At 45.4% G+C, this 25712-nt stretch overlaps 1 protein-coding gene across 7 annotated transcripts in view; it reads right to left on the bottom strand.

The window, feature by feature from the left end:
• Positions 1–25712, bottom strand: part of LOC310831093 (myosin-11) — a 1553087-nt gene that overhangs the window by 1477205 nt on the left and 50170 nt on the right. For all 7 annotated transcript variants that reach the window (XR_014557758.1, XR_014557759.1, XM_083711241.1 and 4 more), the window contains 17 exons: positions 23268–23363; positions 22189–22307; positions 21868–22020; positions 20315–20488; positions 18776–18949; positions 18187–18301; positions 17885–18078; positions 16006–16127; positions 15133–15202; positions 14553–14713; positions 12874–12982; positions 11811–11942; positions 10758–10964; positions 8975–9112; positions 6998–7293; positions 4647–4859; positions 3442–3586 (listed from right to left, as the gene is read on the bottom strand). Coding sequence is in view for 5 of the 7 variants with exons in the window: in XM_083711241.1 (XP_083567367.1) it covers positions 3442–3586; positions 4647–4859; positions 6998–7293; positions 8975–9112; positions 10758–10964; positions 11811–11942; positions 12874–12982; positions 14553–14713; positions 15133–15202; positions 16006–16127; positions 17885–18078; positions 18187–18301; positions 18776–18949; positions 20315–20488; positions 21868–22020; positions 22189–22307; positions 23268–23363 (2618 nt within the window). In the remaining 2 variants the exon portion in view is untranslated. The remainder of the gene's footprint in view (positions 1–3441; positions 3587–4646; positions 4860–6997; positions 7294–8974; positions 9113–10757; positions 10965–11810; positions 11943–12873; positions 12983–14552; positions 14714–15132; positions 15203–16005; positions 16128–17884; positions 18079–18186; positions 18302–18775; positions 18950–20314; positions 20489–21867; positions 22021–22188; positions 22308–23267; positions 23364–25712) is intronic.

Raw genomic sequence — 25712 nt, 5'->3', positions numbered from 1 at the left:
TAAATTCCCCCTTAGCAAGCAGGAGCAAGGGGGGAAAGAGGTGGATTTGGCTAAACCTGCATGGAAAAAATAAAGGGAAGAAAAGTTTTCTGCCGTTCTTGACTCTGGGAACGGACTGCCTGAGTAAAGCACTGAGACGGTGAGCTGTCAGATGAGACTTGTTACAAAGTTGGGACCTTATTTGATACAAGTTTGAGACTTTATTGAAACTACAAATTGTCAGTTTGTATATATTGGAAGATTGCTGCCAAAACTTTGTTTCTTTGTGGACTTTTTGTTTCTTTGTCTTTCTGCCCTTTCTGCCTACTGGATACTTTGAATTACTCCCTCTAGAGGGTTGAGTGGTAACAACTGCAACACAGACTGTAAAAAACAAGTCAGTGGATTTTTCCATACAAAAGCTGCTCCTGTGGGAACGACCTTGGGATATGAGTGGCCCAGCAGAAGAGATAGCAACAAGATCTAAAGCCAAAGCTGCACAAAAGAAAAGGGGCTCAATATCAAGTACACTGCCAACAGGTGCAGCTGGGCAGGAAAAAGTGACAAATATATCTATGGATCCAGTGACACAAGCACTACTTAAAATAAATGAATCTCTAGAAGTTTTGACAAAGCAGAGTACAGAAAATACCAAACAGTTGACAGAACTTTCTAAAAAATTGGATTTAAACACAAAAAGTATTACATCTAATACAGAAACTATAAATAAACTGATTGAAGAAAATGCCACAACTCGAAAAATTGCTGAGGAAGCTAAAACTACTGCAGAAACTGCACAGGAAAAATTAGTACCAGTCTGTAAAAAGCTGGATGAACATGAGGCGGCCTTGTCTTTGTGGGAGATGCAGAGGAAGGAGAGGAATTTGAGATTAAGACTGGTCCCTGAAAGTGAAAAAGACAACCTAGTGGACTTTCTCACAAAAGAATATTCAGAATTTTGGCAGGTAAACTTAGAGGAAGAGGAATTTAAGATAACAGCTGCCTTCAGATTGGGAAGGAGGCAAAACAGAAAGAGTCCAAGGGATTGTCTGATAACCTTAAGATCTAAAGAAGAAAGAGATAAAATATTAAATTTACATTACAAGAGATCTTTAGAGATTGAAGATGCTTTTGTGCAGATTTACAAGGACATCCCTAAATACATCCTGGAGGCAAGAACTTACTACAAGAACCTGGTTTACTTGCTGAAAAAGAACAATTTACCTTTCAGGTGGGAATTTCCACAAGGTTTGTCTTTCAACTATAAAGGAAAGAAAGTTAAAATAAGAACAGTGCAAGATAAAGAGCAATTCTTGGAAAGAAACGAGGAGGACCTGCAGAAAGGAGTGGTGGAATTGACCCCTGAAGTAGAGATAAGCAACTTGTCATTTGGACTTAAACCATCGACGGAAGAAGAACAGCCGCAGGGAGCGGCTGGAGAAGCAACTAATTAAATAACAAGATGGCTCTGCAATTTCTAAGCTGGAATTGTAATGGACTTAACCTTCCCAGAAAAAGACGTGAGGTTTTTCATATTTTGAAGAGAGAACAATTGGACTTGATTTGCTTACAAGAAACCCATGTGACTAGGGCACACAGAAAATTGCTTATAAATAAAAAATTAGGGCAGGAATTTATTTCATCAGATAAAGTAAAGAGGAGTCGTGATTTATGCAAAGGAGAAGTTGGCAACGGAATTGTTAGAACCCAATACTAAGAACCTATCAAGAATGTATAACCTGCTGTTGAAGTGGAATACACTAGATGAGACAGTCAAATCAACTATGATAAAGTGGGCACAAGACATTGGTCATGACATTATGTTTGCTGACTGGGAACAGTTATGGACCACCTGGATAAAATTTACGGCATGTAATGCCTTAAGAGAAAATATTATGAAAATGATCTATAGGTGGTACATGACCCCAGTCAAGCTTGCAAAAATCTATCACCTGCCCAATAATAAATGTTGGAAATGCAATGAGACTGAAGGTACCTTCTATCACCTTTGGTGGACTTGCCCGAGGATTAAGGCCTTCTGGGAAATGATTTATAACGAAATTAAAAAGGTACTTAAATGTACTTTCCATAAGAAACCAGAGGCATTTCTCCTGGGCATGGTTGGCCAATTGGTGTCAAGGAAGGACAGGACGTTTTTTATGTATGCCACCACAGCAGCAAGGATTCTCTTAGCAAAGTATTGGAAGACACAAGAACTACCACGCTGGAAGAATGGCAGGCGAAGGTGATTGACTATATGGGACTGGCAGAGATGACTGGCAGAATTCGTGACCAAGAGAAAGAGACGGTGGAAGAAGATTGGAAGAAGTTTAAAGTATATCTTAAGAATTGTTGTAATATTGATGAATGTTAAAATGTCAAGGTAAAGGAAAATATAGAATTACAGTTGTAATTGATTGATAGATTAATTACCAGAAGAAATTTAAAAAGGTAATAAGATAATAAGTGATTAATTAACCGGTCTGAAGGGTTGTTGAAGAAATTTTTAAAACAGGGATGCAGAGAAGGGGAGGGAGGGGGAAGTCCGAGAAGTAAGGTCATGAAAAAAAGATTTGAAATTATACATGTTTATATGTTTGTGTTTGTTTGTGTGTGTTGATTGTTTTGTTTTCATTTGTGTTGAAAATTATTAAAAAACTATTCAAAAAAAAAGTGTTATGTACTGAAGTTCTCACCCTGGGCCAGCAGGGGGATACTGTAGATAGTTATGCAAATGAAGGATCGAAAGTGACGTTCAGTGATTGGAAAGTTTTAGAAAGTTGCTACAGTAACGTTGTACTGGAGCTCTATATAAGCAGGCTGACTGAGCCCTTCAGTTCAGTTCTGTTCTGGCCTCTGAATAAACAAGAGCTGTTTGAAGAATCGCTGTGTCGTCTGATATGTTCACCCACAACTTAACAGAAAGTGCATGGAATAATAGCAGCAGCAGCTTTTCATTATTTTCTACTATTTGACATCCAATATCATTAACGCTCACACCTGAGACAAAAACATGCAATGTAAAGTAAAGTTAAGCATGCATAGATTGTGTTCTTATCAAACCCGTGACCAGAAACGTTTAGGAATTTTGTCTGCCTATTCATTCTGTCTGTCCTGACTTCTGCAACATTCAGGCCACTTCTGCATTTAAAGCACTGAGCCCAGAATGCCTAGATTGCAGTGGGCGCTGAGAGTTGATAGGAGACACATGCCCACACCCCTCACAGAACTACAATTCCCAGAGTTCCATGGGAAGAAGGGTTGATTGCTCAACCACTCTGGTATAAAAGGGTGCTTTAAAAATGCACAGCATGAGTGTGAGCTCTGTTGCATTGGCTGGCCCCGAGTTCTAGTCTCCTTGCAGGAGTCCCAGCAGTTCGCGAATTCTGGCTCTGAAAGGGCACAGCCACCCCCAAAGCAATGCCCCGAGTTTGTTTATATATTTGCTCGCTTGCTTGTTACCCGTTTGAATTGTTCCAGCTGCTCCGTCAGCTCCTCCACAGCCTGCGTGTGCTTCTGCCTCATCTCCTGGACCTGAGCCTCGTGGGTGCGGGTCTCCTCGTCCAAGGCTCTCTTCAGGATGGTGACCTCCTGCTCCCGCTTCGCTCTGAAAACAACAGCACAGGTATGATATTTTTTTGCCATCCCAAACTACATTATTCGGGGATACAGCCGGCTCTGCCGTCGCCTCCAGGCTAGGAGCGTTGCAAATGCATTCCAGGAAATTTAAAGAGGATTTGAAGTGTTCTTGCGCCCTATTGCAAGACGAACCATACGCAGCCCTCAAGTCCTTTCTATGTGGCCCTCGGAACCTCCCCCTGGCTACACATGTTGCTGGCCTGACTTTGCACCTAGAATGGTGAGTCATTTTGGACTCACAGCTGTCCAGGGAGGCACAGGTCAATTCTGTATCCAGGTGTCTACCAGCTCCATCTGGTATGCAGGATGAGACCCTACCTGCCAGCAGACTGTCTCACCAGAGTGGTGCATGCTCTGGTTATCTCCCGCTTGGAATACTGCAATGCGCTCTACGTGGGGCTACCTTTGAAGGTGACCCAGAAACGGCAATTAATCGAGAAAGCGGGAGCGAGACTGGTGACTGGGATCAACCGCCGAGACCATATAACACTGGTCCTAAAGGATCTTCACTGGTTCCCAGTACATTTCTGAGCACAATTAAAAATGTTGGTGCTGACCTTTAAAGCCCTAAACGGCCTCGGCCCAGTATACCTGAAGAAGCATCTCCGCCCCCATTGTTCAGCCTGGACACTGAGGTCCAGCTCCGAGGGCCTTCTGGCGGTTCCCTCCCTGCAAAAAGTGAGGTTCCAGGGAACCAGGCAGAGGGCCTTCTCGGTGGTGGTGCCCTCCCATCAGATGTCAATGAAATAAACAACTATCTGACATCTGAAGGCAGCCCTGATTAGGGAAGTTTTTAATGTTTGGTGTTTTGTTATGTTTTTAATATTCTGTTGGGAGCCGCCCAGAGTGGCTGGGCAAACCCAGCCAGATGGGTGGGGTATAAATAATATATTATTATGATTATTTTGATTATTATTAGCTGGCAGAAAGCAGTCTGAACTTGGTGGGACAGCACCCCAGTTGCCCTGCCATGCACCAGCCTCCACCACAGGGATGGTGTCCACTCTCCGCTCCTCTCCCATCCTCACCTGAGCTCCTGCTGGGTGGCAGTGCTGTCCAGGGTGTCTTCCAGCTCTGTCTTGAGAGCCTCTAGCTCCTCGCCCAAGTCCCGCTTCTGCTTCTCGGCTTTGTTCCTTGCGGCGCGCTCGGAATCCAGGTCCTCCTGGAGGTCAGAGATGTGCGCTTCCAGCTCGCGGATTTTCTTCAGGGCGTTGTTTTTCTGGCCCGTTTCGTCTTCAAGCCTGGGAGGGTGGGATTTTTAGAAGACTTTTTTTAAAACAAAAAAATTAAAGGAACCAACTTACTTAGCGGTAGATAGTTTGTCAATAAAGGCACAGATTGCTCAATCCAGTCACTACAAACTCCCCCATCCCCACATATCTCCCAGAACCAGAAGAGGCATGAAAAGGGCAGAGAAGAGGTTGGCAATGTGCAGGCCCAGTCTCCAATTGCCGGGGGGGGGGGGGGTGTGAAGAGGAGGGGACTTAGGCAGCTGTGGGGAGGCAGGGACTTTCAGTCTCGGCAACTGATTAATGGGGCAAGACCTACTAGAGATGAGTTGCTGTGCTCATTAGGCCCGACACAGAACATGTTTTTGCCAATACAGTGGTACCTTGGTTCTCAAATGCCTTGGTACTCAAACAACTTGGAACCCAAATACAGTACTGCAAACCCGGAAGTGCTGCGGTTTGCTAACTTTTTTCGGAAGCTGAACATGCTCTGTTTTCAGCACTATACTTCCGATTTGAGTGTTACGCTGAGGTCTGTCTGTTTTTGTTATTTATTTTGTGTTTTTGTACTTGCGGCTCTTTTTGTTTTGTTTTTGTGACTGTGCGGAACCCAGTTCAGCTGCTGATTGATTGAATGTGTGACTACAGTACACTGTTTATTGCTTTCATTTTATGGATCCATGGTCTCATTCGAGAGTAAAATTCATGTTAAATTCCTGTTTTGGGGGTTGTTTTCCAAAGTCTGGACCGGATTGATCCATTTTGCATTACATCCTATGGGAAAGCGCACCTTGGTTTTGGAAGGCTTTGGTTTTGGAACGGACTTGAGAACCAAGGTACCACTGTAAAGAGTTAACTCCAGCTTGCACGGTGTGATTTACTGCTGGCTTGCTCCTGACAATGTGGCCTTCGGTATGAATAGATTTCCCACCCCAGGTTTAACTACAGACACCAGCGGTCTAACCTGGGACTTTATAGATACAAAGGAGATGCTCCGCTACCCCTGAGCTATTGCAGGAGTATGAATCACGCTCCTGGGGGCTCGTTTTGGTTTTCCCCAGGAGGGCAACAAAAGCATGCAGTGGTTTCAGCAGAGGGGATAGTGTGTCCCACCAGCAACAGCAAATCCTTTGTCATGCAAACATGATCCACGAAGAAATAAAGAAAATATTAAGAATATCATATAGTAAAAGGCCAGAGCCATTCCTTTTAGGAATTTTAAATGACGATATTCCAAAAGACAAAACTAATTTTTTCTTATACGCAACGTCTGCAGCAAGAATCCTGGTGGCTAAGTACTGGAAAGGGAATCAGTTACCCGCTAGGGGAGAGTGGCTATGTAAGCTCTCTGAATACTTAGAATTAGCCAAATTGACAGACATAATAAGACAAAAACCAAAAAGTGAAGTAAAAAAAGTATGGGAGTGCCTAAATGAATACCTCAAAAGTCAAGGTTCGAGGGCAGAAATTTGGCTGAGTCTGGAATAACCTTGTGAAGTGAAAGGATATGAAAGAAGGATTTATATCTAGATGTTAGGATAGAGATGATAAAGAAAACAGGAAAACAGGAAGACACAATGAGAGATAAAGAAGGTACTGTGGGATTGGAGGAAGTCAATGTCTTGTTGTTGTTTTAGTGTTTATATTATTAACTTGTAAGATATGTATTATTTGTTGTTGTTGTTTTTAGTTTTCGAATGTTGATTTTTGTGTGTTGTGTATTGTTATTTTTTGATATCTTTCGTGTTGTTGTTGTTGTGTGGAAAATACTAATAAAATTCATTTAATTAAAAAAAAAATCCTTTGTCATGCAACCATAGTCCTAAATTACAGTGGTGCCCCGCAAGACGAATGCCTCGCAAGATGAAAAACTCGCTAGACGAAAGAGTTTTCCGTTTTTTGAGGTGCTTCGCAAGACGAATTTCCCTATGGGCTTGCTTCGCAAGACGAAACGTCTTGCGAGTTCTTGCGAGTTTGTTTCCTTTTTCTTAAAGCCGCTAAGCCGTTAATAGCCGCTAAGCCGTTAATAGCCGTGCTTCGCAAGACGAAAAAACCGCAAGACGAAGAGACTTGTGGAACGGATTAATTTCGTCTTGCGAGGCACCACTGTACCAGCCATCAGCTGGGGTCCCTCAAGGACTTGTCCCCACCTGGCCAGGGCCGCCTGGAGCTCCTCTTCCTTTTTGGCCAGCTGCATCTTCAGCTCCGCAATCTGGGCTTGGAGATCTGCGATCTGCTCGTGGAGGTCGCTCGAGTCGCCCTCCAGCTTCCTCTTCATCTTCTCCAGTTCCTGCCGGCACTTCTCTTCTTTCTTCAGGCGGACTTCCAGTTCCGAGATCATGGACTCGTGCTTGTTCTTCAGCTTGGTCAGGTTCTTGGCCTTCTCTTCCTCTTCTGCAAGGTTGGTGGTCAAGTCGCTTATCCTCTCCTCGAGAAGTTTCCTTTCCTATGGAGGAGAAGAGAGGGAGGCACACACACAAAACCAACAATCAGAAATTGCATTTAGTTTGCATGAACTTACTAAGGAAAAAACTGGCATTGCTAAATGTGCCACATAATACTCATTCTGCATTTGTGAGAACTCACTGCCTATTAACCTCAGACAGCCACTTCTGCTGTACTCTTCTCAGCACCTACTTAAAACCATTTTGTTTAGGCAAGTCTATCCAGACATGGGGGACGCGGGTGGCACTGTGGGTTAAACCACAGAGCCTAGGACTTGCCGATCAGAAGGTCGGCGGTTCGAATCCCCGCAACGGGGTGAGCTCCCGTTGTTCGGTCCCTGCGCCTACCAACCTAGCAGTCTGAAAGCATGTCAAAGTGCAAGTAGATAAAAAGGTACTGCTCCAGTGGTAAGGTAAACGGCGTTTCCGTGCGCTGCTCTGGTTCGCCAGAAGTGGCTTAGTCATGCTGGCCACATGACCCGGAAGCTGTATGCTGGCTCCCTCGGCCGATAAAGCGAGATGAGCGCCGCAACCCCAGAGTTGTCCATGACTGGACCTAATGGGTCAGGGGTCCCTTTACCTTTACCTTTATCCAGACATGGATGCCTCTATCCATTCATTAGACCTCCCAGTACGTTTCCGAGCACAATTCAAAGTGTTGGCGTTGACCTTTAAAGCCCTAAATGGCCTCGGCCCAATATACCTGAAGGAGCGTCTCCACCCCCATCGTTCTGCCCGGACACTGAGGTCCAGCACCAAGGGCCTCCTGGTGGTTCCCTCATTGCGAGAAGCAAAGCTACAGGGCACCAGGCAGAGGGCCTCCTCGGTAGTGGCGCCCGCCCTGTGGAACCCCCTCCCATCGGATGTCAAAGAGATAAACAACTGCCTGACATTTAGAAGACATTTGAAGGCAGCCCTATTCAGGGAAGTTTTTAATGTATGACATTTTGATGTATTTTTAATCTTTGTTGGAAGCCGCCCAGAGTGGCTGGGGAAACCCAGCCAGATGGGTGGGGTACAAATAATAAATTATTATACTTTTATTTATTTATTTAAGCTATTGTCTCACTTGCCTTCACCACAAAATCCCAGGGTGGGTTGCAACCAGACATATCGCACAATATGAAAACCGCCATTTCAATCAAACCAAACAACATCGTGTCAGACAGCAGAGGTGATCTCACAAAAACGACACGCAAATCTTAAATCGTCGAAGGCCAAAGAGGAGCTTCTTCAGCCAAAGGGCGGGAACTATGGGTGGTATTCAACGAATCTGTACTTCTGGCTGTGCGACAAAACATCATCGCCTTCTCCTCCCCCCCCCCTAAATCTTCTCTCAAAGGTTGGGGGGAACCCTCTACAAATTTAGGAGGTGCACAGTGAAGGGGAGTACTGCTGGGCAGCCCAGAGTGCTTGCACTTGCAGAACCTTTTAGCTGGACACAGCTCTTTGTAATGAAGGTGCCAGGCGAGCCTCTGCAGGGAGGGAGTTCCATATTTTGGGAGCTGGCACAATGAATGCCCTCTCCCAGTCTGCCAGCCCCATGTTTCTGTGATTGGCAGAACCACCCAGAGGGCACCCTCTGCCCCTCTCAGTCGCTTAGGATTTCAGCAGGTCTTTCCCTCATCACCACCTTAGCACTGACTCTGAAGAGCAGGGCGTGGTTTGCTCAACAGCACAGACCTTTGTGAGTTTGTTGTTCTGGTCGTCCATCACCAGGATGTCATCTTCCATCTTTTTGATCTTGGCCTCCGCAGTTACTTTCTCCAGCTGCAGCTTCTGTCTGGCAGCTTCCTCTTCTTCCAGCTGATCCTCAAGTTCCTGTTTGGGGGTTCATGGGAGGTGGAAGGTAAAAAAAAGGGTGTGTGTGAAGTTTATGTATTCATTTGCTTCTTCAGATACAGTGGTACCTCAGGTTAAGAACTTAATTTGTTCCGGAGGTCCGTTCTTAACCTGAAACTGTTCTTAAGCTGAGGAACCACTTTAGCTAATGGGACCTCCCGCTGCCACTGTGCCACCACCGTGCGATTTCCGTTCTCATCCTGAGGTAAAGTTCTTAACCCAAGGTACTATTTCTGGGTTAATGGAGTCTGTAACCTGAAGCATATGTAACCCGAGGTACCACTGTATTTTAAGCACCACCTGTTAGGCAAGCATGTAAACTGTATGGCAATTGGGGCTGGATTAAGATCCTAGTATTGAAAATATTACGGTGCCCCCCTCAATATGTAATTCTACACAGACACACACACACACACACACACACATATATATATGGTGAGTCTTTTAAAAGAGGCCCTGTGGAACATGTGTACTGTGTATCCACAGGGCCTCGTTTAAAGGACTCAGTGTGTGTGTGTGTGTGTGTTCAAAATGACACAAAATCTACGTGTAGGCTGAAATTAAAAGTAGCTTCTTTCTAGATTCCCTAGATGACTGCTTTGATGGGTTGGGTTTTTATTTGAAATATCAAAAGCTTTCTATAATTTTTTTGCGTGTGTTCCTGCTTTACTAGAGCTTAGTCTGCCTATTGGGTCATGCAGCCCTGAAAGTACTACCATAAAATCCAGCACACACGCACACACACAATATACAAAAAGAATTAGAATCAAGCCCAGCAAGTAGTTGTCCAATCAAGGACTTGGCACAGCATTGAGGGGAAAGCAAGCTTCTAGTCCTCATTGGTGTGAAAATGAATTTGCAAGTGTGCCTTCACCGTATGCGGAAGGGACTCTCTCCAGGCCACCCTCCCACTCAGTGGGTAGAGAGGATGAGACTCTTAATCTCAGGGTGGTGGGTTTCAGCCCCATGCTGGGCAAAAAGAATCCTGCGTCAGAGGGGGTTGGACTAGGTGACCCTTGTGTTCCCTTCCAATGCTACAATTCTATGATTCTGCGTTTCTACATCTCTCCCTTCCTTGCCCCTCAGCAGCCCGCTCTTCCTCTCCATTCTCCAGTCAAACCCATTTCTTTGGAGCAATGCTTTTAAGTCTCCCTCTGATCTCCCAGCAGGAGAACCCAGTGGTGGCGTAATGGTTAGAGTGCCAGACTAGGACCTGGGAGAGACCAGGGTTCAAATCCCTGCTCAATTTGGTCACTACAAACCCACCCCATCCCACATGTCTCCCAGAACCAGAAGAGGCATGAAAAGGGCGGAGGTTGGCAATGTGCAGGCCCAGTCTCCAATTGCTTGGGGGGGACAGACGTGGAGAGGGGGGGACTTAGGCAGCTGTGGGGAGGCGGGGGCCTTCAGTCTCGGCAACCGATTAATGGGACAAATCCCTTCACTTGGCCATGAAGCTCACCAGACGACCTTGAGGGCCAACCTACCTCACAGGGTTGTTGTGGGGGATTAAATGAGGAGGGGAGGTCCATGCATACCACCCTTGAGCTCCTTGGAAAGGGGGAAAGGTGTGATATAAATAAATATATAAATGTTGATGATCATAAATTTAAAGCTCAGGTACCAGCATTTGCTGCTGCATCTTCTTCTTCTCGGCCTGCAGCTGCTGCCCACGTTCTTCCTCCTCCTCGATCCTGGCCTCCATCTCATGGAGAATCTCCTCCAGCTCCTGCTTCTTGGCAGCCAGTCGGATACGCATCTCCTCGGCTTCTGCGTAGAGCTCCGTCTCGGCCTGGAGCTGCTCCTGAAGTTGGTTCTTTTCTTCAGACAGCTGGCAAAGGACAACAGCAAATGTTAAAATTCGGGCAAAGTGGTTTCTTTACCCGAGGGCAAACTCGTTGTTGCTCAGGAATTTGAAGGGGAGGAAAAAAATTAGCAGAGTTTTGAAATAAGTGGTTGAAATTTTGAAAGCCTCAGTGCACTATCTTGCTTCAAAACGGCTATCCAGGAATAGCCCAAAATGGCTCCTTGATCTCAGAAACCATCACACCCCATTGGGCTGAAATCAGGGCAGGTGTGAAAGGTTCAATCCATCATTTTGATTTGAACCTCTGCCTGTCCTAGGGAGTAACACCAGTTCTGGGCATCACAATTTAAGAAGGATATTGATAAGCTAGAATGGGAGCAGAGGAGGGCAGCCAAGAAAATCAAAGGTCCGCAAACCAAGCCTTATGATGGACAGCCGAGGGAGTCGGGTTTGTTTAGCCTGGATAAGAGGAGACTGAGAGCAGGGATGTTAGCCATCTTCAAACATCTAAAGGACTGTCACAAGGAAGATGGAGCAAGCTTGTTTTCTCCTGCTCTGGAGGGTAGGAACAGAACCAATGGCTTCATGTTACAAGGAAGGAGATTCCAACTCAACATCTGGAAGAACTTTGTGACAGTAGGAGCTGTTTGACAGGGGAACGGTCTCCCTCAGGAGATCCTTGGAGGTCTTTAAGCAGAAGTTGGATGGCCATCTGTCATGGATGCTTTGGCTGAGATTCCTGCATTGCGGGGGGTTGGACTAGATGAACCTTGGGGTCCCTTCCAACACTATGATTATATGAGCACCTAACCTGGCAAGGAAGGATCCGGGCGCTTTGGGTGGAAAGGTCAAGGCACCCTGCAAGCTCACCTGGCTGTGCTTTTGTTCCAGTTCTTTCAACTCGCTCTCGGCTTTGATCTGCCTTTCCTTCACCGCCTTGAGCTCTTCATCTTTCGCCTGCATCTCTTCCTCTTGGCGGGTGACCTGGAGCAGCGGCTTCACCTGAAAGAAGAGAATTTCTATGGTCACTTCGGGAAACACGCTGCCTGACCCCTCCACACACACACACACACCTGAAAAAGAACATAGCTTGCCTTCCCTAGTCTTTCCCCCAGGGAACCTTTTAATGGGAGTGGCCTGGGATCTATAGTCCTCAGAGAGCAGCCTTTGGGAGGAAGGCTGTTGAGTGGCGAGTTCCCACCCCCCCAGTGGAAATAATTGCACATGACACAATTATTAAGGTTAATGGGCTAAATAAGGCCTCAACTTTATTGCTTACAGGTGATGAGCGGTATTGGCTTAGGCATTGGTCCTAACCAACTATATCTGACTTCAGCCCGTCCGCTTGAAGTCCCGGAAGGGTTAAGCACCAGTAGGGTGAGTCCTGCTGATGCACATCAACTAGGAACTCCCCTGGGGCCCCCAGAATCCTTTATCAGACTACCTTTCAATATACGGGGCAGGTGACGACGCTACCTCCCCTCTTCCATCTACAGAACAATACCAATGCCTAATTGCCAATACCCAGAAAGTTGGGGCGATTTGCTACGAGGTTGGTGAAAACCAAGTGGCTAGTGCCAATTTGCCAAGTGGGGAAATTCCTACCAGGCCCCTTGACGGCAACCAACCAAGCTCCATAGCAAGGTCAAGGAACAAAAACCTTATAGGGCAGGAGGGTGGGAAAAACAGGAACAGATGGCAGGCGGGGAAAGAGGGAGATCCCCGCCCGTGTCCTGGTTTAAATAGACCAGGCCACACTCCCAGAGCCAGCTGATTGGCTGGCCAGGAGGTGACGCGGCCAGGAATCCCCCCAATTGCGCGTTGTCTGGGGCTGTGAAGCCCGCAACTCCATATCCTCCAAAGGGCGGAAGTGGCTTTCTAGAGCACCTGGCCAGAGCAGCCCTAGGTAGGGGCAGCCAAGGAAGGCACCTACTTTGGTGAAGAGTCTCCACCACTGCCAGTTCCTCAGCTTCAGGTAAGCAGCACAATTCCTTTGGATGACCTTCATGGCGGTTAACTGCTGCTGCCTCTTGGCAAAAGCCCTGGTCAGAAAGAGAGAAATATACAGTCAAACCTCAGTTTTGGAACGTATCCATTGACATGCATTCTGGTTTTCAAACATCGCAAAAGTAAATGCTTTGGTTTTCAAACATTTTTCGGAACCCAAACGTGCGATGCAGCTTCCGCTGATCTCAGGAGCTTCTGCTGAGGGCAAGATCCCAAGGCCTAGCGGGGCACCTGCACGTCACAGAGGTGATATTTAGGCTTATTTGGGCTAGCTTTTTTGGTTTTATTTTGGTTTATTTGGAGTTCTCTTGCAACCAATTTGATTTTGTGACTGTGTGGAACCCAGTGCTGAGTGAAATGGATAAAAGCTGCAAAGCCAAGAGAATGGTTAAAATAATAATAATAATAATAATAATAATAATAATAATAATAATAATAATTTTATTTATACCCCGCCCATCTGGCTGGGTTTCCCCAGCACTCTGGGCGGCTTCCAACAAAATATTAAAATACAGTGGTCTGTTAAACATTAAAAGCTTCCCTAAACAGGGCTGCCTTCAGATGTCTTCTAAAAGTCTGGCAGTTGTTCTTCTCTTTGACATCTGGTGGGAGAGTGTTCCACAGGGCGGGTCCCACTACGGAGAAGGCCCTCTGCCTGGTTCCCTGTAAGTTCACTTATCACAGTGAGGGAACCACCATAAGGCCCTCGGAGCTGGACCTCAGTGTCCAGGCAGAACGATGGGAGTGGAGACGCTCCTTCAGGTATACTGGACCGAGGCCGTTTAGGGCTTTCAAGGTCCGTACCAACACTTTGAATTGTGCTCGGAAACGTACTGGGAGCCAATGTAGATCTTTCAAGACCGGTGTTATGTGGTCTCGGCGGCCGCTTCCAGAACAACATTAGATAGTATCATTAGATAGTAAAAATTGCTGTTTTAGGGGTTGGTTTTAAAGGCCTGGAACTGATTAATCCATTTTGCATCTCTTTCTATGGGAAATCGCGCCTCAGCAACTGGTACAACATGTGCATACCAGATATCTGTTATACCCTCACAAAAGCATGTTGGCATGGGACGGTTTTAGTGTTGTGTCCAATGCAGTCCTGCTCAAAGGAAACTCACCAAATGAATGGACCAATGTCCATTCATTTCAGTGGATCTGCTCTGAAGATGACTGGTATTGAATACAACCCTTCGCCATCCATGTAGAACACCCCACCCAGCTGCATATAGGGAAGAGCAATTTTGATCATCAAACTGTCCAGTAAAGGTGACTTTACTTGGGGCTTCTGGTTATAGGAACACACCCATCAGGAGTCTGCAAATAGTCTGTCCTGGAGCAGGAGCTGAAGTGGGAGGAGCCTGGTAGTTTTGCAGACTCTCCCTTCTGGCAATGTCCTGCTCCGTGCAGACTGGCTTGCTTGCATGAGCTGTTCAAAAGCTCTCTGTCCTTTCAGTGGGCCCATTACACAGGACACCTGGTTTAGGAAAGTCTCACCCCTTGTGGGTGTGACCATGCTTGATGCTTGTGATTCTGCACTTCCCACCCATCCTAAGTTTTTTGTTTTGGTTTGGTTTTTGGTTGCTCCTTGGGAAACAACCGTACTTTCTTGCCAGATAGCCTCGGGATTGAGCCTGGAAAGTGATGATGACGTCTGTGATCTTCAGGTCCCTCTCCTCTTCCAAATGAGCCAAGACGCCGGTTCTGAAGAAGATCTTGCTCTGCCCGATCCTGTACAGGTTGGGGTCAAGTTCCAAGGCTTTGATCTATAGGGGCGGGAGGAGACAACAACTTGTAGTGTTCGATTAAAAACCAGATATAAGCTAACCCTCCACATAAGCTTTGTGCAAGCGAATCGGGACGGATGCTCAATAAACGGATCAGTGTGTGTGTTTTTTACACGGCATGTATTTATTTATACAGCATTAGAGCACCACTGTATAAATGAATTCTCGAATACAGGGTGTATTTAAAAGATACGTCCCAAAACACAGAGTTGGCCCGGAGTGGAGAAAATGAAACATCTTAAGGGAAACCCTGGAATGCAGAGAAAAAGAAGGAAGAAAACAAAGGAGAAGAGGTGAAAGGAAATCCGGTCATGTTGGAATGTGGAGCAGGAAAGTAACAGAAGACAAGAGTCATGCAAACAGGGACATATAGCAAAGGGTGAAAAGGCTTTGCTCACCATAAGTATACATGCTTGCTTTCCATCCATAAATCCTTTCGGAATGGCATTTGCAGCAAGAATTTCATAGCTATGGGCAAAGCACATTGAAAATAGCATTGAATTCTGCAACATCTGAATACAGGCGTGATCCAAATCATGTAAATCCTTGGGTATGAAACATGTGTCATGGAATAAAATGTATAGTCTCTCTCGTGTCTGAATTACAATTTATCCGTGAACCTATTAATGTCCATAATTCGATATTTATTTATTTATTTATTTATTGGCACATTTTTGGGGAGAATCCCTGCTAATTTACTTCTTCCATTAGTTTGCTATTTATCTAATTTGGGTTTTGCAATTCCATTCATATATCCAGCCAATATAAGAGAAATGCAGATTAGGTAAAAAGTTAATCAAAGTATATCAGACAAAAATGGGTAAACTGACACAAAAGCACACTAAAATGCTAATGAATTCTTAATAAAATAAGAAAAGGAAAAACATGGAGAACTGAAGATTGGGAAAAGGAGAAATTGAGGGAAACAAAAACTGACAGATTTGCCTGTTCCTAATTAAACCCTTCGATAACAATCCTGAGCTCCGATCCATGGAACAAACTGATAGCAACAGTGCTCTTGCACAATTTCCATTCCTTTCAATAGAGATGATCTTGGTGAATTGGAGCCTACAGTTTCATTTTGAGACCATCCATACTCCTGTAGCTTTGTGATGCTACAGGAAACCAAGCAATTTGCTCCTGCTCATGTTCACGTCATGCAGCCCAGTCACTGAGATGCCAAGACCCAGGTCTGATTTGGGGAACTCTTGCACAACATCTCCCCCCCCCCAAAAAAAAAAACACCTTATCGCTCCTTGCAATCCTCTTACCGCTGGCGGAATTCCTGGAAGACGATTCTGTTAGGGAAACCCTGGCGACAGATTCGGATCCCTTCCAAAACACCGTTGCACCTCAGTTGCTCCAAGACCAAGTGAGCATCTAGCTTCCCGGACTGTAAAACAGGGAGATGTTCTTTTATCATTCCATCACCCAGCATAGGAAAGGGGGCAGGAGGGGTTTGCAAAATTCCCATTTTTACATTTCTGGAATATATAAGTGAATAAGCTTCAAAACCAGAGCAGAGAATTCTGTCTAGAGGCTTTTCTACACTAAAAACTAGTGGTTCTGAAGGAGCAATTATGTGAACCATAGTTTGGTAAAATGATGGGATTCCTCCATTAAAGATTCTCAGCTTCACATGCACAGTGGAAACTAGTCCATTAGGGCAGGGGTGGGGAATGTCTGGCCATGAGGCTGTTCTCCCTCAACCGCGCACTTGTTCCACACCTGGCATTATATGTGGCATTGAGTGCATGAGCTCCTGACTGTTCCTTTCCTAGAGTAAGACATGCTTGCTGATGGGCAAACATTGCTTTATTCCAATATCAACAATTGGTTTCCAACTGAAACTGCTGCTAAAGTGAAGAGTTACTCCCCAGGTCTCTCCCCAGACAAGTTTCCCGACTCCAAAGGACACATCCTCTCACTGGTCCTAATCTGTACCCTCCCCTCAAGTGGGGAAACCCAGCCAGATAGATGGGGTATTCTTCTTATTATTAGGTTTCAGGTTTCATTTTTATTTTGGCGAATTACATGGCTGCTTTCTAGTTGCTGTCTTTTCGATTTTGAAAACAGTTTGGTTTAATATTATCGTTGTGGTTTCAGTTTCTTGTTCTCAAATTGCTCTGGGGGCTTTTCTTTTTTAAAAAATTGCTTTTTATTAAACTTTTCACAAACAAAAATAAAACAAAATAAAACAATCTTTTACAGTCATCATTTTATGTCATGTTATTTACACTGCGTATATTCACGCCCAGACTTCCTTCTTTCCCGCTTCGGTTTTCTTAATATATGTCTTCTCTTGTAGATTCTTATTCACCTTCCATACACATCACAGAATTTATATCAACCCTACTGTAGTCTTTAAACTTCTACAGTTAGATCTTATATATGCCACAAATTTACCCCACTCTTCTTCAAACTTTGCCCCTTTTTGGTCAAATATTCTTTAGGTCATTTTAGCTAATTCTGTATACTCAAAAAATTTAGCCTGCCATTCCATAATTGTTGGGGTCTCCTGTAGTTTCCATTTTTGAGCTACCAGTATTCTAGCTGCTGTAGTAGCAAATTGGAATAGTTTATGGTCCTGCTCTGGGGGCTTTTCTGAAACATAAACAAATACAGTGATACCTCTGTTTTCGAATGTCTCCATTGACGAACATTTCGGTTTTTGAACGGCGTAAGCCCAGAAGTAAATGCTTTGGTTTTTGTACACACCTCAGAAGTCGGACATGCCACATGGCTTCTGCTGAGTGCAAGATCCTGAGGCCAAGCTGTTGGCTATTGAGTTTTCAGTTTTTGAACGTTTCAGAACTCCAATGGTCTTCCAGAACGGATTACAGTGGTGTCTTGGTTCTCGAACTCAATCCGTTCCAGGACCCCCGAAACCGCTCGAAAACCAAGGCATGGCTTCCGATTGGCTGCAGGAGCTTCCTGCACTCGAGTGGAAGCCATGTCAGATGTTCAGCTTCCAAAAAACGTTCGCAAACCAGAACACTTACTTCTGGGTTTGTGGGGTTCAGGAGCTGATTTGTTCGGGAGTCAAGCCATTTGAGTACCAAAGTATCACTGTACGTTCGAAAACCGAGGTAGCACTGTACTTGAAAAAGGAGTGGATGTGCTCACTCTCGGTGCCAGCAGAGTACTGACCCTTTTTTCGTGATTTGGGATGATGCAGCGGACGAAGTTGGGGCTGGTGTTCCTCAAGGTGGTCATGAGCTTCGTCAGCTGCTCCTTGTACAGCTGCCCAACTGTCCGGAACATGCCCTTCTTCGTCTTGGAAGCGCTCGGGAGGGAACTCTCCGTCATCTTGGCCATCTGGTCCAGCCCCACGATGCGGTCCACTGAAACAAAGCCGAGACTATAAATTCAGCCTTTAGAGGCAGAGTGGCTACTTGGCGTGAAGAAGGGGCTATGCTCAACGGATGGCGTTGCATGCTTCATGCCCTTACCATCTTTCCAGAGATCTGCCACAAACTTCTCGGAGGACTGGTTCAGTAAGGACGTCACGTTGTCGTTCAAGGGATCCATGTTCTTGGTCAGCCAGGCAGTGGCGTTGTAGTTAACCTTCCAGGAAAAACAAAAACCCAGCATGTGTGAGTCACTGCAAGTTGTCACTTGGCAACTTCCAGCAGAGGTAGATCTGGGTAATATGGCACCCTGTAAAAGGCGAAAATTTGATGTTTCCCCCAGCCCACCCTCTCTGAGTCTACCTCAGAGGTCAGCAACCTAAGGCCCATGGGCCGGAAGTGGCCCATGAGAGTCACTTAACCGGCCCATGAGCCTGTTGACATTTCCATTCCACCTTAAGGAACAGGCATGAGACTGTTGCATGTCACATGTCTGTTTACATTCCAGCACAGTATGCTGGGAACTTCCGTTTGTGTATAGCTTTTGCTGCTTTTGCTGTTCTCTCTGTATCAGTACATGTTAGTTTATTTTATTTCCATTTTTTGTATCATTTATTAAGAATCAATAAAAAATCATTTTTTAAAAAAAGAAATAAATTGTCTATTCGGATGCCCCCGTCCTGCTCCTTACCTTTCCTGCGTAATGAATGATAGAGAACTCTGTTTTGTCCTTGAGTTGCTTCTGCTTTTGGAACTTGGGGTGACTGCCTTGTTCGTTACCCAGCTTCTCCACGAAGGAGGTGTCCGTGGCCTTGGGGAACCAGCACTCCTCATCTAGCAAGGCCAGGACACCAGGGGGGTTATTCTGAAATGGAAGAGAACAGAACATCATCAGATCACCTCTCGGAAGAGACCTTTCCAACATACTGGGCGTTGACTGCTGAAATTTACAGTCGTGCCAGTGTCCACTTGGTAAAGAGCTGGAAAGAAAATGGTGTTCATTTGTTTAGAGGAGGAGTGGGGAGTCTTGGAGTGAGGGGGAACAGATCATTGTCTCCTCAAGCCCTAGCAGGTCAAATTTGACAGGTTGGCAGGGTTGCCATCTATCACTCATATCAGGTGAAGCTGCGCTTTGAAGCCCCGATTGTTGAGACCTCAAAGTGCAACGCAGGGCTGTTTGAAAGCCCTTTTGCAAACAGTCCTGCACGGCTCTTTGAACCTCCTAAACCAGCTGGTTTTAGGATGGTTAAAGAGCAGCGTGGGGTTGTTTGCAAAAGGGCTTTCAAACAGGCCCACACTGGGCCTAGAAACTCCAGTTTTAGAGGTTCAAAGAGCAGCATAGGGCTGTTAGAAAGTCCTTTTGCAAACAGCCCTGCGCTGCTCTGTTAATTCATGGCCACAGAGATAAAAATTAACGTAGGAAATTAAGAGCAGCCCTCCTGGGTCAGGTGAAAGGCCCATCTAGTCCAGCATTCTGTTCTCACCACTGCCAAACAGATGACTCTGGAAAATTTGCCATAACTGATTAAAATTAGCCTCTGGTTGCCAAACACTTCCATTGATCAATTGATGGATTATACCCAAAGAAGCCAATCCTCTGTGATACAATGCTAAGGTGTCAGTGTGGTGTAGTGGTTAGAGGGGTGGAATAGTGCCTGGAGAGCAGCACTGTTCCTTAGCCCAACCTACCTCAAAGGGCTGTTGTGAGGACAAAATGGGGAGAGGGGAAGAACCTTGTATCCCACCTTAAGCACCTTGAGGGGCAGGTGGGATATACATTTTGTGTGTGTGTGTTAAAAATAAGAAGTCAGAATTTAATACTGAGAAATTTAGCAAGTCACACTTAATGCAATAGTTTAAATTTAATGAATTGCTTAATTTAATTTAATTTAGACCTGACCAGAAGCCTGACCAGACTGTAAGAAATTCTGAAGAGTTTGGATTTGATATCCTGCTTTATCGCTACCCGAAGGAGTCTCAAAGTGGCTCACAACCTCCTTTCCCTTCCTCCCCGACAACAGACACTCTGTGAGGTGAGTGAGGCTGAGAGACTTCAGAGAAGTGTGACTAGCCCAAGGTCACCCAGCAGCTGCATGTGGAGGAGCGGGGAAGCGAACCCGGTTCACCAGATTACGAGTCCACCGCTCTTAACCACTACACCATACTGGCTCTGTGAAGATGGTTGTAATGGGTGAATGTCAACCAGATGTTCTAGACAAAGCAATCTTACTGGTCTTTCGATCAGCTCAATGCAGGGCTGCAGGTCCAGTCCAAAATCAATGAAGTTCCACTCGATGCCCTCCCTCTGGTACTCTTCTTGCTCAAGGATGAACATTGTGTGGTTGAAGAGCTGCTGCAGCTTCTCGTTGGTGTAATTGATGCACAGCTGCTCAAAAGAATTGACCTGCGGGGGGAGGGGGGGAGAGAAAGCAGGGGTGAAGAAGCAGCCATATACAGGGTTAATCTTCTTAAATCAAGGTAAGACCAAAACAATTGGGGCTTTTAAAACTTAATAAACGAGGACTACTCATCTCTTTATAAACCTACAAGTTCATAAAGTTTATAAAACCGACCAGCTTATAAACCTACAAACGGTATGGACCAGGACCAGCCCTATCATTAGGCAGAGTGAGGCACGTGCCTCAGAGTTGCTGGAGGACGGCAGTGAAGTGTTGGAGGGCAGAGCGGATTATGCTGAACAGTCTGCCTGCCCCCTCTGAGTGAAGCCCACCACCATCATCTGCGCCAGAGGATGCTGCCCCATTGGACCAGTATCGAACAAGATTCAGCTCCAATCCAGCTGGCTTCTGTACAGGGAACTGGGGACAATGCACCATGCCCTTCACCTCAGTCAGCAAAATGCCTTGGACCACGGACAGGGCCGGATTTAGGTTTGATGAGGCCCTAAGCAACTGAAGGTAATGGGGCCCTTTATATGTCCAGCTGTCCTTTGTCAACAACAAATCGTCACTGTTTTTTGTATCGAATATATGCTATATATGCTTTTGAATTATGGTGCTGGAGAAGACTCTTGAGAGTCCCATGGACTGCAAGAAGATCAAACCTATCCATTCTGAAGGAAATCAGCCCTGAGTGCTCACTGGAAGGACAGATCCTGAAGCTGAGGCTCCAATACTTTGGCCACCTCATGAGAAGAGAAGACTGTCTGGAAAAGACCCTGATGTTGGGAAAGATGGAGGGCACAAGGAGAAGAGGACAAGATGGTTGGACAGTGTTCTTGAAGCTACCAACATATGTTTGACCAAACTGCGGGAGGCAGTGGAAGACAGGAGTGCCTGGCGTGCTCCGATCCATGGGGTCACAAAGAGTCGGACACGACTAAACGACTAAACAACAACAATGCTATATGGTAATTTGTGGCCCTAATAGGTATCTAAAGCCATTTGCACATGTGGCCATGCAACCAGTGCATGCAGAATATAGGCACCCTATATATAGAAATGAGCAAACCAGTGATAATTTAGGGAGCAGGCTAGCAGGCGGGGCCCATTACTTACATCATAGGAGCCTACACAACACAAAACACTGTTGCTGTATGTAGGTTTTATTTTATTTGTTTTTTATGTTATATTTTGGAAATGTACATCCAGGTGTGTTTTTTTCTTTAAAATTTTGGGGGGCCCCCAAGAGAGTGGGGTCCTAAGCTATAGCTTGTTTAGCTTATATGTAAATCCGGCACTGACCACGGAACACAAGAAAATGAGCTGGCCTTGACTGAGGTCAGCTGCTCCAGTTACCTTGGGCTGAATAAAGGGGGCATACCTCAAAAATCTCAAACCCAGCAATGTCGAGGATTCCCAGGAAGGATGCTCCCTGTCTCTTGGTCTTGTCCAGGGCTTTGTTCACCCGGCTCAGAATCCAAAGGAAGAGGCGTTCATACGTTGCTTTGGCTAAGGCCTCTATTGCAAAATCAGCCTATTGAAAAAGTTAAACGGAAGCAAGACTAAAATCAATGAAGGAACCAGCTTTTATTGCATGGCAATCATTGGTGTCTGGGCTTGGGGAAATTCCCATTGTCTGGGTGTTGGATCTTTCGAAGACCAGGACCAGAACTGAGGAAAACAAGGGTAAGAAGGCCATTACCTGTTCCTTGGTCTGAGCTTTCTGAACAACATCTCGGCCAACTTTGATTCTTGGGGTGAGTATTGACCGGGTGAAATCTGTCACATTGATACCCATAAGGTGGCACACTTTTTGTGCAGCTGGAACAGAAGAAGAAGAAGAGTTTGGATTTGATATCCCACTTTATCACTACCCGAAGGAGTCTCAAAGAGGCTAACATTCTCCTTTCCCTTCCTCCCCCACAACAAACACTCTGTGAGGTGAGTGAGGCTGAGAGACTTCAGAGAAGTGTGACTGGCCCAAGGTCACCCAGCAGCTGCATGTGGAGGAGCGGAGACGCGAACCCGGTTCACCAGATTACGAGTCCACCGCTCTTAACCACTACACCACACTGGCTCTCAGAAGAGAATTGAAATGTTCTTTTATACTAGGGTTGCATGGAGAAATTCAATTTTGGTTGCATTTGAACAAGAAGCTACCTAATTTGCACTTTTCGAACCAACATGGGGACGAAAACACAACCATCCTTCAAAATCCGCCGTGCCCTGAATTTTGCAATGCAGTCCCTCCAACCAACGTGTACAAAAAAAATGCACATATTGATGAAAACAACATACCAAGATGCATTATATTCGGAAAACCTTTTTTGTGAAAATGTGTAGGTCGGTCAAAACTCCATACAAAAATGTGTTTGTTAGGGAAATTTCTCACCCAAATGCTGGTGAATTTTTAGGAAGGTTCTTTATAAACAAAACCCCCCACACCAAAACTGCTGCAGAAATGTGGAGAAAGGAATTTAAGACTGGGGGGGGAGGGGAATGGGAAACGTGGAGAAACCAAAACTGACTGATTTGTGCACCCAATATTTCATACAGCATCTTCCCCCCATTTGAGTCACAAGTAAGAGATGTCAGATGTACCATCAGAAAGGCAGATTTTCATTTTTCATGAGCAACTGAATATTGATATACAAGTTTCTGCTGTTGGGTCCTGGCCATGTGTGCATGGCTGCTTGTAAGCTATACATGGTCCATTTTTGCAGGGGGGTGGGACTCACAACGAGGGCAGAAATCTGAATCCTGCACAGTCCTCTGTCATACCTGTGTTGTCTGGCATTGAAGCTTGGTCTGTGTTCCTCTCTTTCTTGAAGACGATGTTACCAAGCTGGAGAACGGATGAGACGACTCTCAGCATCGCTGCACGGGTGTAAAGGAGACATCTTTAAGAAGCTGGAACATATATATAGATTCGTACTCCACTCAGTCAACAAGGGGGCTCAGAAAAGAGTTTTAGCCCCACCACAGTCTGATGGAAAGGTCTGCTTTACATTTTGTAGCCAGGATGAATCCCTAAGCTTCGAAGTCCCAAAGATGAGCGAGAGCCAATTGGGTACATCTCATACTCAGAATTCCAGGTTACAACCCTATGGCTTGTTAAATGCTGGGCATTATGTTTTTATTATTATACTGCCTAAATTATGTTCATAATGTTGTACACCACCCTGGAATCTTTGGATAAAGGGTGGTATATAACTGATTAAATACTTATGAATAATACTAATAATACTATGTTTACACGTAAAATTAATTTATGTTTGGGTTGCTCTATTTCAAAAAGTAAAAACCAGGACACCCCAAAAGTTGTTGAATTTTCTTTAGACAACCCCCAAATTTGTTGAGCTTAAGCCCAGAGTTCGCCCTGCCCACAATTTATTTCTGAGTTGTCTTTTATCTCAAGATCAGTTGCACACACTTTAAAATCTGTCAGGAGGATACTGCAGACAGCAGTAAAATTTCTGGGCCAGTAGGTGTCACCAGACTGAAAAACTACAGACACCGTGTTCCCTTAGGCACCAAATGCAGTTAGAGAGCCTTAAAGAAAAGAAAAGAGGAAGAGTATTTGGAAAAACAACCATGGCAAACAATTCATCTGACTGATGTCTCTTCTTCTTCCAGTCATAAAACATTTTCAACACAGCTGCCGCTTCTCTTTATTTACAAAAATAAAAAAATAAATCCCAATCCGAACTCCCATGTCCCGATCTCCTTGCAGCTCTCTGCTTGGACGTCAGTGCTTGGAGGCCCCTAAATCCTAGCTTTAAATGGTCATCTGTCTGGTACTTCCTGGCTGAAGTTCAAATCCCTTCTGCTGAGTTTGTGCAGAGTCCTGTCACAGGAATGCTTAAAAAGTTTATCTTTCGCTCGCTGCATCTCAAACATTCAGAGCCCAGGTTTCCAGCTACTGCTCTGTGCTGAAAAAATTTATCAACGGTGTTGAATCTGCAGAAACACAATTCTAATTCATTCTTGATGGTGATCGTACGATGATCCAGGTAGGGCTGGGAGAGGCCCAAACCCTGCAGAGCTGCTGCCAGTCTGTGTAAAGGTAAAGGGACCCCTGAACATTAGGTCCAGTCGTGACCAACTCTGGGGCTGCGGCGCTCATCTCGCTTTATTGGCCGAGGGAGCCAGCATACAGCTTCCGGGTCACGTGGCCAGCATGACTAAGCTGCTTCTGGCAAACCAGAGCAGCGCACGGAAACGCCGTTTACCTTCCCGCCGGAGCGGTACCTATTTATCTACTTGCACTTTGACGTGCTTTCAAACTGCTAGGTTGGCAGGAGCAGGGACTGAGCAACGGGAGCTCACCCCGTTGCGGGGATTTGAACCACTGACCTTCTGATCGGCAAGTCCTAGGCTCTGTGGTTTAACCCACAGCACCACCCGCGTCCCTTACCAGTCTGTGTAGACAATACCAAGTTAGATGGATCAACAGTCCGACATGTTCTGTGGCAGCGTCCTATATTCAAAAAACGCATTCATTCGGCACAAGTTACTGATCAGAGCTGCGCAAATGATCAGCGGTAGATGAGAAATCAATGGCAATTGAATTTCTTTCTCATTTGCAAACTAATAATAATAATAATAATAATAATAATAATAATAATAATTTATTATTTATACCCCACCCATCTGGCTGGGTTTCCTCAGCCACTTTAGGTGGCTTCCAACAAAATATTAAAATACAATAGTCTGTAATAGTAATAGTCTGTAATGTAATCTAATGCACAGATGCAGATCATAAGTTCCTGATGTGACTGAGTGGTAACGGAAACAGTTTCTGAGTTCTAGACATTTGAAGCTTGGCGCTGTGGTCTAAACCACTGAGCATCTTGGGCTTGCTAATCGAAAGGTCAGAGTTTCGAATCCCCGCAATGGGGTTTGCTCCTGTCCCAGCTTCTGCGAACCTAGCAGTTCGAAAGCACGCCAGTGCAAGTAGATAAATAAGTACCACTGCGACACAAAGATAAATGGTGTTTCCGTGCGCTCTGGCACTCGTCACAGTCCTCCATGCGCCAGTAGCGGTTTAGTCCTGCTGGCCACATGACCCAGAAAACTGTCTGTGGACAAACGGCAGCTCCCTCAGCCCAAAAGTGAGATGAGCACCGCAACCCCATAGTCGGCTTTGACTGGACTTAACTGTCATGGGGTCCTTTATCTTTTACCTTACCTTGACCAGGTCAGGCCATCAGTTCATCTAACGCA

Source organism: Podarcis gaigeae, assembly GCF_964106915.1.
Source record: "Podarcis gaigeae genome assembly, chromosome: 14".
NCBI lineage: Eukaryota > Metazoa > Chordata > Lepidosauria > Squamata > Lacertidae > Podarcis > Podarcis gaigeae.
Note: the sequence above shows the minus strand (reverse complement) of the source record. Positions and strands in the feature narration are given on the sequence as shown.